Source organism: Melospiza melodia, chromosome 1 (genome assembly GCF_035770615.1).
Source record: "Melospiza melodia melodia isolate bMelMel2 chromosome 1, bMelMel2.pri, whole genome shotgun sequence".
In the NCBI taxonomy this organism is placed as follows: Eukaryota; Metazoa; Chordata; class Aves; order Passeriformes; family Passerellidae; genus Melospiza; species Melospiza melodia.
In genome coordinates, this window is record NC_086194.1 from 102,515,865 (window position 1) to 102,534,813 (window position 18,949).

At 37.2% G+C, this 18,949-nt stretch overlaps 1 protein-coding gene across 5 annotated transcripts in view; it reads left to right on the top strand.

Moving 5' to 3' along the window:
- SEMA5A (semaphorin 5A) overlaps positions 1–18,949 on the top strand; it is a 314,341-nt gene that overhangs the window by 267,483 nt on the left and 27,909 nt on the right. For all 5 annotated transcript variants that reach the window (XM_063162897.1, XM_063162890.1, XM_063162903.1 and 2 more), the window contains one exon: positions 11,899–12,124. In XM_063162897.1, coding sequence (XP_063018967.1) covers positions 11,899–12,124 — 226 coding nt within the window. The remainder of the gene's footprint in view (positions 1–11,898; positions 12,125–18,949) is intronic.

Consider the following 18,949-nt stretch of genomic DNA (forward strand, 5'->3'; position numbering starts at 1 on the left):
GCCTGTATTATTAAGTCTACTGTGTAAATTCAGGGCACCCATCCTGAACTTGAGCTAAAATTCTGTCACATGAGTTTCAGTTGTATATTCCAGCCATGGTCCCATAGTTACAGGCAGTAAGTCCTCTCCACACTGCTAGGAATATTAGAAATACAACATCATGTATTTCCCATCCCTCTTTTCCAATCAGTTATTATGGTTTTGTTTACATATTGCTTTGATAAGCAAGCACAGCATTTCTAACTACCCAATGGCAGTCTGCAGCCTCAGCATCTGGGAGACACATGCCACAGTTAAGTTTTCCAATTTCTGGCATGTAATTCAACTCTTGTAGCTTTTAGCTATTTAGGTACTTTTTCTAGTATGTTGAAGAGAAAAATTTTAGTAGATGTCATATTCACTGACAAACAGGGGGTTTTTTTCTGCCCAATTTGATCACTGCAGTGTGAACCAATCCTTTCTCATCTCCTTTTTTTCTTCCTCTTATAAATGAGTTTATGTGCATGTTATGTCAAGAAATGGGGCAGAGCTGGCATGCAGAAATTTGATTTGCAACAAGACTTGAGATGAGCATAGCTGTGTATAAAGAGAAGCTAAGGATTCTGTGTGTACATTAAGTAGCAAAGTCCTTCTTTAGGAGCTTTCATGAGTATTGCACTAAGAAAATATATATTGCTATATCTCCAACTTGTTAAGACTCATAAAATGCTCCATTTGAACTCTGCTTTGATTTAATTTGTTCAGGAAACCAGACTCTGTTCCTGGTCAGTTTATTTTCATTACCACAGTATTTTCTTTCCTATGATTTTTTTTTACAGTCTATAATCTCCTCCTTTTGTTTTCTTCATTAACTTTCTGGCTTCAATGTCTTTAGCAGTGCCACCTTGCCCCTATACACTGCTTAGCCTTTCTACTGAGACGTCAAACAAGGTGTAAAATGAAAGAGCTTTAATCCTAAGGAATTTCCTCACAGCAGCAGAGCAAGTGTTCAGAAATCCTGAGCTGAAACACACCGGCTAATGTCAATTAAAACCTGATCTGGTTTACGCCAGGGTCATGCCACCTACAGAACAGCTCCTATTTGAGGAGGTACAAAGGAAGCCCATGGTTATTTTTGCTGTATCTTCCTCATACTGGAAACAGAGCATAATATGAAGTCAGCATATAAGTAGTGCTTTTTTCCCCCCCAGAAACATCTGTCTTACCAGGAATTGGCTGAAGATCAAAAAGTGTTTTCTTTGCAGACACAGAACTTAAAAAATGTAGACAAATTAAAAGCTTTGTAAATAAACTTTATATAAAACAAAGAGCATTAAAATGTCTAAAAATAGAGAGCGTTGTATGAGAGAAATTGATTTATAGGGAGGTTTTTCGATTGGCACAAATTAAATTGAAAATGTGAAACAGGAGGTTCAGTTCTGATGTGATTCTGACAAATGACAGGCACCATTGGTGGATGTAAAGGCAGGATGCAGATTTGCCTAAACAGAGCCATGTGTTGCTTCTGGGAAGCTATAGGGGGTGTGAACTTCTGGGTGTAAGTTGTAGTGGAGATACATCAGAGGCCATGTGAGAGACCCATATGCCTTCACAAAAATTTGGAAGCTAGGTGAGATAACCCACAGCATTTGAAATGGAGCCGTACATTTGGGAAATTGAATTCTGTGTTAAATGTACATGATTTAATTAAAAGAAATTAATACCTACTCATGAGAAAATGACAGACAGTTGTATATTTATAATTGTCTGTGCAGTTTCACTTACTCAGCATGTTAAGCACAAACGTGAAAGTTTGTAGGTAATTTGAATTTATATTTATTAACACAACAAGAGGCATAGTTTTCAAATATCTGTTTCTTTGTTTCTGCTTTTCAAGCAGCAACTTGTAAAATTTTAAACTACTCTTTTGATTGTCCTTTTACTTTTTGTGGTATTTTTTTCCCCATATATCCAGGGGCTCTAACACATGAGTTAAACTGATGCTTGCTACAGCAATTTAAGTAGCTCAGGTGTCCCCCTTTACTAAAGATCATGTTTTCCCATAGCAGAGTTGGCAGAAACAAATATGTTGGCTTTTTGGTTGCAGTGCTTCCTTGTCCAAGTGATTACAAGCTATAACTGAAGATGATTTTGTGTTTATCTTCTTGACTGTAGCAGCAGTGACTGAGGTGTGGGCACACAGTCACATCTGTCAGCTCAGCTGTAACTTCTGCCCTGGGGAAAGGCAGATGTTTGTGCTATGATAACGTATTAAATTGGGCTTAAGTGCATTTTTTTTGTTCAGTTTGCTTCCACAGGCCTTGGTCAAGGCCTGAAAAAGATGTTGATAGCACAGTGCATTTTTTTTTTAACCTACCTTGTATATCTATTTGCCATAGGTGGTGTCTCTCAACATTGCTTTAAATGAATTTGGAGAATGGGAGATGTGTTTGTTTCTCTCCTTTCACTCATACACAGAGGAATAGCCTTTGAGCTGTGAAGATACGGATTTTTAGATGCACATTAACTTTCCATCTTTGAATTTCCTCTGAGTAGATGGAACTTTCTGGTATTTGTCAGTTTTGAAGATGAGATAAAAACCGTCTGGGGCTGGATGGATCTGGCGGCTGAATATTTGGCAATATCCACTGGGCTTCCAAATCCATACTCAGATCCCTTACTAAGTGACTTCATATTCAGAAGTGCAGATCACTGCCTTTCTGCTACCTCATCAGAAAGTGCAATGATCAAAATCTCTGAATCCGTGTCTTTGTGTGTCTAAATCAATTTCCAATGGGTTTAAATACTTGCACAGTTGAACACATTTCTGCAAGCAGTTCTGCTTTTTACTGCAGCTCCTAGCTTTGGACTGGCAACTCTGAATTGACATTCATGGCTCCTCATCTGTTCACTTTCTACCATTTCCATCACTTACACATTTGTTATTTAGGAACTGCTCTAACATTTTAAGTGCTGTCTCAGGAGTGACATTATTGAATTTTTCCCTCCAGTGATTGATTTATCATTTAAGTTGTCCTTTACGTGAAAAATACAGTAAGAATACTACAATAATCAGCTTTTCAGAGCAAAACCAGGCTTCAGCTCTTCCCAAAATTAGTTTTCTGAAATTTTGCTTCCAGTTTTTTATAAAACACAATTTATTAATCTTTAATGTGGGAAAACCCAAAAAAAAAACAAGTAAAAGAGCTGTAATTGAATGCTTATTGTCTAAATGATTGTATAAGCAGCTAATACTTTCATACTATCAGGTCAGTTTTGATGTACCAGTGATTAATAGCTGCATTTTTTCCTTCAGATTTTGATCCTAAATTGTGATCATTCAGCTGAACCTAAAAGATTGTCTCATTGTAGAAAGTAAGATCAATGATGAACTGTAGGCTGGTAAAAGCATTACTTTAAATAAAGGCTGCACTGATTATATAATGAATGATTGAGGATAAATTAATAAGTATCTGAAAGAGTGATCTCTGGATAGATATAAAATAATAATGACTGTTCTAATTTTCTGCATTACTTGGCAGCAGGCTTTTCACACAGTTGATTTTTCAGGTTTAAATATTATGGAAGTAAATGTGTCCTCAGTATTTACATTTCAAGAACTATCTTACGGCTGTGCCTAATTTGAAACTGCCTTGTTAAAGAAAGGAGCCACATTGACAAATATTGAAGCTAGCATTGCGTGAATCTAAGCATCAGGTACCTAAGAATCAAACTTTTTATGGGTCACAAAGTAGCCAAGTAACTCTGATGTTGTCTGTGGAAACTGAAATTCCAAATTTTCTTCCACTTTTGGTGTTCAAAAATGTGTTGTTAGGGATCTCCTTTTACAGCAAGAACATAGCTCTCTTTGTCTTTCTAGAAACCTGCATGAAGGAAAACATGAAATAAAGGTAATTTATTAGTGATAACAGATTTGCAGTGATTATGAAGCAGCACTCTCTAAAATTGATGAGTTGATAGCCTTTTTATGTCTTTATGACTATTGGATTAGCTCCTAAAAGTCTTACTCTCAGTTAATAAATACTTGGATAGCCATGATTTCCAGCAGTTTAAAAAATATATTTTTAGTTAATAATAACTGTTTCAGCAATTTAGAAGATTTTTGTCAGGAATTATAGAGCCTACATTAAAAATGTTAAGCTTCTCAGTAAGAGTATTTTGAAACTAATTGCAAACAATTGAGTTATTATAGCAAAAGAAATCATCCATTTTCCATCTGAATTAATCCTCCTTCCTTTGAGTTTGCATTTATAATGAATGAAGCCACATGCACAGATTGTTAGCATGGCCCAGCTGAGCAGTAACTCCTTGAGCTGCAGGAAGCCACTTTTTTCCCATGCATTGATCATACCTCCCAAAATGGAATTTTGAACAACCTCTTTTTCTCCACTTCTGAAGTACTGAGTGATCAGGGAAGCTACATGTCTTTTCCTGGTCTTTCAAACAGCACGTTCCTAATTTTAAAGGTAAAATTGAATTCTCTCTCTTTATAATTAAATTTATAATGATGTATTTCAAGGCTACTATTTATGTGCTGATTTTAAAAGCTGATTTTAAAAGCTGAAAAGATCAATTTTGATTCACTTACAAGTAACACATCACTTACCTTTAAGGATATTTATATTTCACCATCTACTTCTCATTATGCTGCTCAGATTTTGGTCCCGGATTTCCTACTGCAGTTGAGGCCTTCACTATGTGACAATATAGAAATCACTTTTCAGTCAGTTTTGGTAAATCCTACAGCCTTGATTATTTATGGTCCTGTGTTTTCTGCTTTCATCCAGTCAGTAATATCTAATACTTCTTTTCTTTCCACCAGTCTAATTGGCAACACTCAGGACAAAAATAATTGAATCTTTAGTCCTCTGACAGGCCCTTTTGGCTTTCTGAAATTTTTCTGGGTTCAAGTGGTGACATCCCCAGCTTCTCATCCCCCACTTTTGGTGGTTCCCACCTCACAGTGGGGCTGCTAGAACTAGAGACATGTTTATTATATACCAGATTGTAACACTGCATACAAAACCACAGACAAGGTGGAACTTACAATAAGATTCCTGAACTGGAGAAAATGACCCCTGGACACCAATCTCCTAAGCAGCAACTTAGCTGCAAAACAGTAATTTTCAGTAGTAGCAATTTCCTTCAGAAAAGTTTGATGAGTTTGACATAAAATGTAGCTTTTGAGTGGAGAGTTACACAAATGTCTGGTAGAAAAAGGAAAGTGGTGGCTTTGTTCAGTCCAAAGACTGATGGGTTTATGAAGAGGTAGTGATATTGAATACGGGAAGGATTTGAGTCCTGAACTGTCCTAATCCCCTGACCTGCCCAGAGGGCCTAGAACTCCTCCAGGGAGAAGGGATCCAAATTCAGCCTTTAATTCCTTTTAAATTGCCCTTTACACCAATGGGGATTTTTCCAATTCTTTTCTTTAAAATACACAAAATTGAAACAAAAAGTTGTGTGCAGTCAGTATTTGCAGCCAAAACACTCATCTTTTTGGTTCAGAAGAAACTTGTTTTCCTCTCTCTATCCATCAAAATATTTTTAAAATTCATTCTAGACAGTGTCCTAGCCTTACTTCACGTTGCTGCAGGATTGCATCTGCAGTAAGCAATTGTCTCTGCAATCCTGGTTCCATTGGAATCAGGAGAATTCCTCCTATGGATGTCAACTGAAGCTAAAACACTGCCTACAAACTAGGATGTCTAAGTGGGGTTAAAATACAGTGAGGATCTCAGAAATTCATTTAGGGTTTGTTTTCCAAGTGTAGCAGTGAAATTTACAGGGTAGAAGATGTTTTGTTTAATGGATTGAAATTAATGGAGTTTGAGTGTTCTTTCATGTCATGCTTTTAGAGTAGTATTGTAGCAGCACAATTACATTCAGCTAAGGTATATCTACTGGTATTTGGTTGAAGAACCTGGCTTTTTGAACTGTGGAATAAATAGAAGTATGATCAGGGACTTGTCTTTTGTTTGTTTTAGTTTAAAAATGCCTCTTTTAATAGACAAGACTTTACACTTCTGCAGTAAAAATAAATGAACCATTTCTCTTTTAAAGTTCAGTTAGTGATTTTTTGTGTTTTTTAACCACGGGATGATAAATTTTATCTGTCTTTTGGTTCCTGGGGAGACAGAGGGTGTATTAGTTCTTCAGGGAACTTATATTTTGATATGTAAACAAGGCCCCCTCTACATGGGCACTGTTTTTCTCTGGAGTTTTGTAGCCCTGTTGCATTCGGTTTGGCCTTTGTTTTGCCTGCATGTGAGAGCTATCCTTTCTTTTAACGATGTATTGCTGTGGCAAATTCAGGGACTGAGAAATGGCTGAGAGACTGAGGTTCTCATATCTTGCAGCCCTGTCTTGTCTCAGGTGACAGATGTTCTACACCATTCGATTTATGGATCAGCAACACTCTTTTCTACCAGTGTCTTAATACCTGAAAAATTATTTTAGGCTAGTCAAATGAATTTTAGCGTGCTGGAACAAAAAAGCAAAAATTTCTAAGTATTTTTTAACCAATGGATTGTTTGGTGATTCAAAAAATATTTCAGAACTAATACAATATATTGAAATAAAATCATAAAAGATACCTCTTGGACTGAAAATATTTAAATACACTGTCAGTGTTGATTTAGCTGCTTTGTCTGTCACATTAACAGGTGAGAAAGAAAAACAGAGATGGGAGCTACTGAAGTGCATTCCACACAGACATACTATATGCATCAAAGAAATAAGAGCTTGTTAGAAGAAATCCCTCCATAATATAGACATATAAATAGGAATAGAACTCTCTGTCTGAATTGTGGTTATAATGAAAAAAAGAGTACTTCAAATGTAGATAATATTTTTGCCTAGTTTTTTAAGGAGATATCAGAGTATTATGCTTTTTGGTTAATTAAAATCAACCTTAAACTAGGAGTAAAAGTCTCAGAGATTCTCAAAATGTTTAGGAATTTGACTGAAGTAGCTATGCAGAGGCTAAAAAATAAGTAGTCAATTTTTTTTCCTCCAGGAGAAAACAGTTAACAATAGTCTCATCTATTTTTGAAATTGCATTTTACTTGTCCTTTTCTAAAATAATATAACCAAATAATTCTAAATAAATCTTGGTAGAAAACATGATACTAATAGTCTTTTTCCATTTAGCAAAAATACTAGGGAATACATTTAAGGACAGAAGCAAGGAGCTGCTTAATAGCATAATCGTTATCTATTATTCCAAATATATTATGATTTCAAATAATCATATTAATTTATGATGCCTTTTCTCATATTACCACCAGTATTCTTCATGATCATTTTTTATTTAAATATACTGTCAAACCATGACAATCATTTTCACAGACATGTATTTTGTGAGGTATGTATTTATTTGCATATTTTTTGTAAAAATTTCCAGTGATCTCCAAAAACCTGCAATATTGAGTTGTGCCCTAAAATTTAGTCTTGCAACTCTTACTGCATCTTTACCAGGTATAGCCAGGCCTAAATTCAACTGTCTTCACTGGCTAAATCCAATCTAAACTACAAGCCACAATATGGTGAATTAGACCACAAGTTTTAGAACAACTTGCAATGAGAACTTTGAGAATGTGATTAAGCTTCAACTATTGCAATGATATTTTTGGAGTCTGTAAATGGTCTCAAGTAATTATTGCTCTGAGTCCACAAGTGTACCCTAAGGACTAATGTGCATAATCCATCACTTGAGTCCCTGAAATATTTCTCTGAGTACCTAGAGAATCCCCCAGGAGAGCTTGACCCCATCTCTCCCTTCAGTCCATGTGGAATGTCAGAGGTGGAGTTTAGCAGCTGCTGTCTCAGTTCCTCTCAGCAGCACTACTGAAGCAGAGTTCCTCACTCCTTTTCTAGCTCTGTCTTACTACTGAGATGAGACCTCAGTGTTTCATCTGAGACTTTTTTTCATCTGAGACTTACATGTGGTTACTTGATTAATGTGCCCATGATTCTAGCTGGTAAAATTGCTTTGGAGAGGGCCATATTCTTGAAATCCTTCTTAGGTAAATCGTTCAAACATTGGACAAGGTGATAAGAGGAGGATAAACCAAGCAGAGGTATCAGTTTCCATATTCCCTCTCTCTTCCCTCTCAAACCTTTCCTGTTAGACTATATCTTCATGCTAGCAGCACTTAATATATCCATGTATAATCTGAACTATTACTTTTCTCTCCCCCTTTCCTCACTTGCACATCTGAGGGAATTCAGAGCAAGTCCATTGTTCTGTTTTTACCAGAGTTCTCAGCATCAGATCACATCGATGCTCTCAGCGAGCACCACATGGTTTTTGATTGCTCTGTGGCAGACGTGGTAGTCAGCAGAGCAGTGCAGCACTCGCTGTCTGTGAGAGAAGCCAGGGGGCTCTGCCGGGACATTATTAGTGCCAGAACTCCAAGGAGTCATCCATTCTGGCAATAGTCCTCTGAATTTTCTCTTGGAGAGATTATTTACTGCTGCAAACATTCTCCAGTTAAAGTACATGTACTTTTGTTTGCCCCGCTTTCTGAGCCTTTCGTGGTTATTATCCAGTGGTTGAATAGATACGCATGACAGCACTCAAACTTTCATATGAGCTGTGCAGCAAGCAACAGGAAAGGAAAAACTAATAAGTAGTCTTCACAGACACTCTTCAGGAACATCTTTCTTTCTATGCTGGTAACAGCATAGGAACATATGCTCCCTGTCAGGGTGTATGAAGGGGCTACTCATCCTGAAGCATACTGAGCACTGGCAGTCTGTCTTTCTAGGAGCGAGGGAGCTGACGTGTTCATCTCAGAAGTGTGTTAGCAAAGCAACATTCAATACATTGCCACTAAATTAACTCCTTCCTCTACTAGCTATATTTATTTGACAAAGGGTCCATTACATACCTCATATATTCTGCTTTACATGACCCTTACCTTTCTACGCCATGCCTAATAGAGAAAGCCCTCCTATTTCTAGCAGCTTTTGGTTTTGACTGAAAAATATCAGTACAAAAATCAATAGCAAATTAAGAACTGAGATTTTCAGACTATTGTGGCTATATTGAAATAAACAGGGTAGTAGCTACTAAACTGGTTGATTTTTTCCTGCTTACTTACTAATAAAGAAGAGTTTGGGATGCAAGATGTTTGAAAGTAATACAGCACATCTCCTCTTCCAAGACATTTACCTTTGCAACAGAAAATAATTTGATTCAGAAAACTGAAATATGTGACAAATGTTAAATGGATTAAAAGCTGGTTCATTGACAAATTGAAAAATGTGGTGTCAATGGGCAGATATAAATTACTGTGTCTAGTAAAGTCTGCCTGAAATCAGTTCTTGGGTCAATAGCACTTAACATTTTTATCAACAGTCTAGACAGTGATTTAAGACATTTTCAGTAAAGCTTGAGCAGGACAGAGATTGGTGAGGTAGTAAATAATATGTTAGATAATTGCAGAAGCTAATAAAACATATTTTAATATTGCCAAATAGTACCAGCCTCTTGTGTGGGATAAAAATCTATAGGTAGTTGTTAAGCTGTGATTTAGAAAAGGACAGGTTATCAAAGATAATTGAGTCTACTTCGACTCTTTGTACAGTCTTGTGGAAGGAAAAAGCACTAATGCAATAATGTGCATATTAAAGTCAGACTGTCAGGAGAATGGGGTGATGATTGCTTTTCCATGCTGCATTGATAAGATGGCTTCTAGAATGCCAAGTCCATTTTTGCTATCCAGTCTTAAGGAAAAAGAGGAAATAGGAAAAATAGAAGACATTGGGGTGCACAGGACCTGGAAATCAGGTTTTAAATCCTGTGTAGGTTTAACAAGCTGAGGTTAGTTTATCATTATATATGGGTATTTTGGGACAAGAAACACTCTCAGCATCATTGATAAAGGCATAGCAAAATCCAGTGACTGGAAAATTAAATTAAGGGGAAAATTCAGCCTCATATTAACTTGCAATTTGTTAGCTTTGCAGATGACTAAATAGCAGAACAGCTGATCCGGGGAAGTGATAGACTCATCACTGCTAGACATCTTAGACATCATAAAAAAAAAAGAAAATAAAAGACAGGGAAAGGCAGATTTAATGATTCCTTTATTTACAGTTCATGTGCTGCAAGGAGGACTGTCATACATGTTCTGTCCTAAGTCTAAGACATACCTGATTTAAAGAGTTGAGTCCTGAGGAGGCATGGAGAAATTACTTTCTCTGTTGAACCTGGGAGCAAATAATTTGGTTGTTCTTTGCTGTCTTCTGAACCAGAAACCAGACAGGCTGACTCTCAGATCCCAGACAGGTTGATCATCTTCCCTGAATGGGAATGGAATGCCTGAGTATGACTTGTGAGTATGACTTGACACGCCATAGAAGTGATTAAAAGGTTTTAAGGTAGGGAAGGACTTTGCACAGCCCTCAGGAGGGAACAAGAGTAGTCCAGCTGAAGCCTTTGGTCTGAGCTCTTTATATATGAAGTAACACAAAACTGTGGAAACACAAGGTTATCACAAATCCCTGTGGTCTCAGAACTTGAGAATCCTGAACATAATGGTTCAGGGTTCTCTGGTGTATCACTGTGTTAGTGGGACAGGGATTTCTGAGGATTTTTTTTTTTCCAGCTCCAGATGGAAAAATTAGAAAAGCTCTCAGACAATAAGATTCTTTTAGATTTGAATAGCAACACAGGCTTTCAATTGAAATATGGGTTGAAAGTGATTGGTCTAATTTGGGTAAGTTACACTATCTGTGAGAAGAGGTAGTGGACAGAGGGAAATACGAGATAAAAAAGACATTATTGCCATGGGAAAGAGAGGATTAGGTAATCTATTGCTTGTTGGAACATGGTGGTATCAACTGGGATATAGATTGTGGAAGAAGGAGGTTGTAATATATGATAAACCCATTATTTCTATTGTTTCCTTAATTTTTATTATTTAGTGAAATTACAAATTTTAGTAGGCTGCTTTTCAGAATGAGCTTTCTTTCTTAAAGGCAATCGGTAGAGAGAAAATTTAAAAGTTTTGCCACTGATGCCTATTTTTTTCATCTTTAATAATTTGTCAGTGTGAATTCATTCTGATTTTCAATGCTTATTTAATTTCATCCAAAAATTTTACAGAGAATTTGCATCAGATGAAGTCTATTTTGTTCTGGAAAATGAATAGGCAGGACCTACAGACCATGATGATACTTATCAGAAGATGTAGAGTGTGGGGCTTGAGAATACTGACAAGTCTGCATTTGTGAGAATACTGGCAATTCTGCATTTTTTTCTTAAATGTCATCTGTTCCGTTTAGTGCGTATCATTCCACAGGGAATTTGCTTCTGAAGATAGGTTTAGCAATTCTGGAGCTATGAGTAACATGCCCCTCAGTGAGCCAGAATCTGTAACATAAAACAAATTTTATCTGTTGTCACTTTTGAAGTATGTAAGCAATATACAAAATGGGGCAGTGGTTTGCTTTTTCATATGCCACTAGATGTTACCAAGGAATTATTTGCTGGTTTGTGACATGTACTTGCAGTTTATTCGAATTCTTCTTAATTAAAAGCTTTGGCATATTTAGCTTCACCTTACTTGGGGCTATTAATTTATAAAGGATATGCTTGATTATGGTACTTAGAGTGTTTGATTTACTGTTTTTATGGATGTGATAGATCTAATTTGTACTGATATATTATTGCTTTTAGCAGTGTGGTACTGCGCTTGCATAGAAGCTGGAAACAACACTTTCAGCTTGAGACTGCTATTAAAAGTTCATTGATGATCAATGCTATTAGAAATGTTGAAAAAATATCTGAGAATGTTTTTAAAAGGGTTATCTTTTTGTCTGAGCATTTCTTGGGTGTTTTTAAGGTCGTATTTGATGACCGTGTTCATGATGACCTTTTTCTTTCAGGAATATCAGCCTTGCAACACCAACGCCTGCCCAGAGTTAAAAAAGACAACTCCCTGGACGCCCTGGACGCCGGTGAACATCTCAGACAACGGCGGTCACTACGAGCAGCGTTTCCGATACACCTGCAAGGCGCGCCTGCCCGACCCCAACCTGCTGGAGGTGGGGCGGCAGCGCATCGAGATGCGCTACTGCTCCAGCGACGGCACCAGCGGCTGCTCCACAGACGGTGAGCAGCGCCAGGCGGGCTCACCCTGCCCCCTGCTAGGACATGCCTGCAGTTCCATTTTCAGCTCAGAGCGGAGGTTCCTGCTTGCTGGTGTTGTGTGTGACAGAGCTGATAATGAAAAGGAGGGCCCAGTGATCCCAGTAGGGAGCGTAGCCTGTATTTCTTCTGGATGTAGCCTGGATGTAGTCATCATTCAGCCTAAGCAAGTGTCTTTCATCACCAGTTATGAGATTTGTCAGGTTAATTTAATAGTCTTCTCAGTAATCCTGATCTTGTAAGATTCTATTACCCCTTATATTCCCATGAGCATTTACTAGGGGTGAATTTGTGCAACATTAACAAATTTCCAAAGTATGGAATATTCTAAGAAGAACTTCTGCTCAGTAGTTTGAACGTAACACCTGTAAGATTCATACAGGTGTTTAAATAAATAAGGAGTTTATGAACTGGATAATTTCTCTTATAAAAGTTTATGTTGTGCTTTTGCTGGTAATTGAAAGTTCTGTTCATTTCTGGTATTAAAAACCAACTCCTTCCAAATATTTTCAAATTTAGATGACTTTAAATTGGAATTACTTTGTTTCAGAATTTTCTTATTTTCCTATCAGTAATACCTAGTTTTGTGTAAGTGTAAAAAATTAAAACTAGGAGAAATCATTCTAATTTTATTAATGCATTCCACTGATTAACTAGTTTTAATTGTATATCAGTGTATCTTTTAAGGTATTATATTTTAGTCATATAATTTAAAAATATTGTAATTTTATTATTATATTTTAATATTTATAGGCCTGTTTTCCACTTACATAGTCTTTTGTATCTTCACAATACCCAGGTTAGCTGAAAAAAAAAAGGATAACTGAAGGCAAATGGCTTATCTAAGGCCACAAAGAGAGAACAGTTTCTGAGTCCCTGAACTTTCTAATTCTCAGTATTCTTCAAACAGACCAACTATTGTGCAAGTCAGTTTTAAGCTCCTGCCTGTACTAAGTTTACATGTCAAGGTTTTGGTAGCGGGGGAGGCTGCAGAGTTGGCTTCAGTGATAATATGTTAGAAACTTCCATTCTCTCCCCCATCACCTCCCCCCCACCCTTCATCCCATACAAAACCTTTATTGTTTCACTTGGCATCTGTGTCTCTTTGGAAGGGGAAGGATGTTAGCAATTTTTTGAATAAATGTATAATAGTGAAGTGTGTGAAATCATAAAAAAAAACCAGTGGTACTCCAGATAAGACTTAGTTTTGTGTTCTGTGTCATTCCCATTTAATATAATCTACGATGTCAAATGTTGGGGTTTCACTTAGGTCTGAATAGCAAGGCAGATTTTGGCATGGAGCAGCTCTTGTCACAAGTGTTTCTTCTATTCTGTTTTCATCCAAAGTAAATTTCAGACTTTACTGGGCAAAGATTTTGCTCTGCTAGAGTTGGTGCATGACCTGTCTCTTGTCCTTAATGAGACTTCAAGGTGGTGCTGCTGCTTTTTGCTGTCTTCCAGCACTTAGATATGGATGATACATTTTTTAAAATTTCATGAGATTAAATGAGAAAGAGAATATTTTTCTTACCAGGCAGTGCAGACTTGGGAAAGTTATCACAAGTAGAAGTAAAGCTACAGAAGAATCTAGGTATAATCTGGTCTGACAGCTGAAATGGCAGCATGTAGGAGAGGAGTATAAAAAAGCCAATGCATGACAAGAGAGGAGGTCAGTAGGGCAAACCAGAGAAGAGCCAGTTTGTTATAGATCACATTGCTGCAAGAACTTCAAACTTGACATGGAGACACCTCTCTCAGCTCTGAAGTCATAATCATAAGACCTCTCCTGGAGCTGGATGCATAGTCTGACTCCTGCAGAATATGGGCAGAAGTAACAAAGCCTATAATTTGCTAAATAAAGCAGTATTTCAGTGTGCAAGTAATGGGGGCGGGGATGGTGGTTCAGGTGCATTTTTTGCCTGATTGGCATGAAGATTTTTTTTTTTTTTTTACTTCTGAACATAATACTCCTGAATTTCCTAGCATTGGAGTTTTTTTTTTTTTTTTTTGGTTTTTTTTTTTTTTTTTGGGTTTTTTTGGCATCTTGCTGAAGCTGCTGCTTTGATTCATTTGGAAATAATTCATCACTGGAGAAGTGTATGTGCATGACCTCAACCCTGTTGCATAGTTATAGAAATGTTCATCTGCGTGAAGGATTTTTGCTGACTAATTCCAAAACTACTGAATATTTAAGTACTTTTTATTGAGTACTTGACAGGGCAGAAACTATTATACATCTGTCTGTTCTTTCTAGTGAGTGCCCTTATGGCTTTGTCATTAATTTGCACTCATTCTTTGATTCATTTTCGCCAGTGAGTCTTTAATTATTCTGCAATGAAAGGTGAAACTCGATCAGTGTTCCAAGTGGCTGCATTAACCAATACATTTCTGGTGACAATAGCACATTTTATTTTGGGACTGTTTGCTTAATAATTTTCTGATTATAGATGTCAGAACAGTATGGAGTGGAACATTTATTGAAGGAGGGATGAGGGGGTACCATTTTGATTTGCTGATGAGATGAAATTTGCTGACTGCATCTAAACTGCAGCATTCAGGAGCTGAAAGAATTCAGGAGCCTTGCTTGCTCCCAGGTTTACATGTGGGCCAACCCAACACCATTCTTCTCTCATTTCAACACTGCTCCTTGATTTCACAGGAAGAAAATACATGAATAAGAGTCGTGTAGAGTAGCTGTAGCTTTTGGGGCAGAGGGAAGTCATGAGAATGGGAAACCTTGAATTATGGCAGACACCTTCATAGGTGCATTCACCTAGATCGCAAGAAAACATCATAACTTACTTCCACCTGACCAGAGCCTGGATGCTGTGAAACATTATTTTCGTTATCTCCATGTTGAATTGTAGCAATTTTCTGGCTTTTACAGAAAGATTAATTCTGGTACAGAGTGCCTGGCATACCTCATTACCAAAGATGTGTTCTGCAGAGATCAGTTCTCTGTTCCTTGCAGATAGGAGCCATTTGTTATAAATTTTCTCATTGCCTATAATCTCCCACTGCGCAACTATAGTCACACCGTGTTAAACAGAATCATGTTTCACTGTCAGATGCTAGCAAAGCAAACTTTCTTTGCAGTCTGAGCTTAGAGATAGAACTTCTTGCCAGAAGCCCACTAGACTCCCCCTGAGTGTGGTAAGATTTCCATCTCAATCTAAGTAAGCAGTAGCATTTTCAGACTGTATTCATGCTTTTCTGATCTGAAGTTTGATTAGGAGGAAAGAAAAATAAATCTTGTTCCCTGCCTCTGGGTTTTCATGTAGTGCTCAGATAGGAAAGAGACAGCTATTTCAAATAAACTGTAAGAGATTGTGTACATTGTTGTACATCTTAATGCAGTCTGTACAATCGAGCATTCAGGGTATAGAAAATACCTTAGCCTGGGCTTTAATATGTGCTTATGAAACATATTAGATATCTACATTAGACATGCTGGCTCTCTGTAAGATTATCTGATATATAAATAGCAATAATTTTATTGAAAACATAATCTTTTAACCCAGGGATAAATATTTCACAAGGTATGAGGTTGCCTGATATTTCCAAGTTGAATTTATCCAAATTCTAGACTCTATAGTAGTCTACAAAGAGAACTTCAGCCCCCTGAGGAATGAGGGACCCATTGAAGATAATGATCTGATATAATGGGTGCAGTTCACCCTCTGGAGATAGATCCTGCCTTCTTTCCATGGTGTACAAGGCAGACAGCAATGGTGGGCTTAGACAAGACACTTGACTTTGACATGGCCAGAGTGAGACCAGGTTGACCTCCAAAATACCTTCTGAAGGCAATTAACAAAGGAAATACTTCTATTTTCATTCATTTTGCTCTTAAAGAGTCTTTTTTTTGCCTTTTTTTTTTCCTAGGCACCTGGAAATCTGCACCTAGATTCCTAGTTATTGCTGCTTCCTCTGTCTCAAACCTCATAACAATAGTTATTTGTGAAGGCAGGATGTGATTTTGTCTGAATTACTCTCCTAGTGGCTATGATCTCTTGTGAAAAGTTTGATTAAATCTTTCCTTGTGTTACCCACAGGAAATCTATAGTGCATTCAAAAATTTTTACAGAATAGAACATGTGCTGATAATCAGGAGTGTCCTGTACTCAGAAGGAGTAAGTTTGGAGATGTTATCTCTTATACTGTCATACTGAAGCTAAGCTGTGGTATTCTGAGTAAGAACGAAATGAATTCTGGAAGTTAGAACTGAATTTGACGACAAATTCAAGTTTGCTTGACAAAACTCAGTGGAACTTTGGGGTTAAATAATTAAACACAGAAAAACTATGTAAAAGAAATAAAGTTTTCATGCTAACATGACATCTTCCATCTAAATACTCTTTGGGTTTTTAAAAGATGTCATCTTTGCATTGCATTAATGTTTGCCATTACGTTTTACTATTTCAATTTTACTATGTTTTGGAGGTTTATAAAGTTTTTTATAAGTTACAGGTATTTAGGCCTGAAGTTATGTAAGTTTTATACTTCAATAATATTGTCAAATAACTTGCAGACTATCTTCAGAAAGTGACAACCCTGAAACAATCTTTGCTTATCCTTGTTTCCTCTGCGCTTTAAGCAGTGTTTCATGCTGTCACTTAGAAATTATTCAGGATACCTGAATTTTGGCTTCAGATCATCTTTTCCTAAAGTCATGAACCTAGACTGCTTGGATAATTGAATTTTCTTTGTTAGGTCGGAACTGGAGGACATAAGTCATAAATCAGTCAAGTAATATAATTTATCAGGTGTCACAGCTTCTTCTCTTTTACTTAGGGCTGTATTACTTAGCTACAGGCTAGACTAGGGAATTATTATTAAACTATGTGCTTTAATAGAGCTTCACTTTTAAGGCAAATTAATTGAACTTGGCTGAGAGTGTTGCAGTTTTCAAGCAGAATCAGGCCAACCAAAGTCTCATTACAAGCTTTTGCAAAGGCAGATTTTTTCCTCCTGTGCTAGTCAGGGCAGGTGACTTTCATGTTAACATGACTTCAGACAGAATTAATTTCTTGTGTATTTATGAGGCTATTTCAATTCAACCAAAAAGTTTTAAAAGTGTAATTATAAATCATTGAATCATTTTGGTTTATATCAGAATTATATCAATTAATTAGGCAATGGTTTTCAGCTATGTTTGCATTATGGAATAAGTAAATCATCACAGAGCAGTACTAATTTCTCTATAATTTTACTGATACTGAACAAAGCAGAAGGGCTTAAAATGAGAGAAAAGTATTTTGTTTAGATGTCAGTTGGTATCTTTTGTCTTCCATGATCTTAGAAGTTAATGGTTATTTTGTCCACAAAATCACTATGATGACTTTTACTGAAGTTTTTGCAGTACTTGCTGTTACTTGTGGAACTTTTCACCTTTGACTAGGACAGCTACTTCTTGAAATTGTACTGGGATCAAGTAGTTAAATGCCCTTTTCTAGCCAAAGTGTGCAGCAGTTTGTTACTGGAGTATGACTTCTGAACAACTGAAAATGAGCTTCTTGGTAAGCTGTAAGCAGAATTTTTGCTTCTAGTTGTTCATAGGGCTCTAAGTCAGTCATAGGTTTTCTGAGAACAACTTAGTTTAAAACATTTAACGATGAACCTGTCATAAAGGTTGGATCAGAATTTGACTTACAGATGTTCTGTCTGTCTTGGGAAAGCTATTCATTAGTTTATTGATGATGCTATGACTGATCATTCTCTTTGCAGATTTGACAAGTATTTCTGTAGATGGGCTTTAATTAAGTTTGGGCTAAGATTTTATTTTGGTAACTAGACTTTTGCTGCTACCATGTCAAGGGCATTGGCCATTGCATCCTGGTTTGACTATATATATTTATCTTGGGAGCAGTAAGCTGAGAAAAGCAGCTTAATGTTGGATTTTGTTGGGTGGCACAATCTGGTTTCTGTCTCTGGAGTTGCATGTGGAGCAATCTGAAAGTGGCCCAAACTGCAAACAGAAGCAGCAAGCAAGAAAACCACAGTTTAATGAGACAATTTGGACTTTTCAGTTTTGTGCCACTTGCTCTGAAAGATTACAATGCTTTTCTATTTATTGCCTTCTCCTGTCGAATTTGATGTAATCTGTGGTAAGGCTAGGACTTGGTGCTGTATATACACTTATTTTCTGAAGAATTTTTGCTTCAACAAGTTCTGCAATGTAATCTTTTGATTAATTTTAAATTGTTCCCCATCCCCTCCACTACCTCAGTTAATAAACAGGACTTGTCAGCTGAAGGATGCAGAAACTTGGTTCAGAGCCCCAGATGGGCTCTCTACCTGTGCTGAGTGAAGGGGAAGGATCCTTCCTTGACTGACTGGAAAAACTCTCCCCGATGTAAGCCAAGCTCCTTCTTTTCCCCATTGCTGGCTCACATTCATCTTTCTGTCCTCCAGAACCCCAAGATCCTTCTCTGCAGAGCATGAGGTGGTTGCCCTCAAAGTATGGTTGCATGGGGTTGTTCCTGTGCAGATTCAAGACTTAGCATTTTCCCCAGTTGAACTCCATGAGGTTTCTTCCTGCCTTGTCAAAGTGTGACATGACCCTTTGGTGTATCAGCCAGTCTTCAAAGTCAAGGCAAAATTGTCCAGGTCATTAATGATGGTGTTAATCAGGTTTGAAATTCGTGACCTTTCTGGCCGCTTAATGGCTGATCACTGTCCTATGGGCCTGGCTGCTCAGCCAGTTTTCAACACATTGCCCTGTCCACTTATCTAGCTCATACTTTGTTGACTTGTCTAGCAGGAAGTTATGTGAGTCAGTGTTAAAAC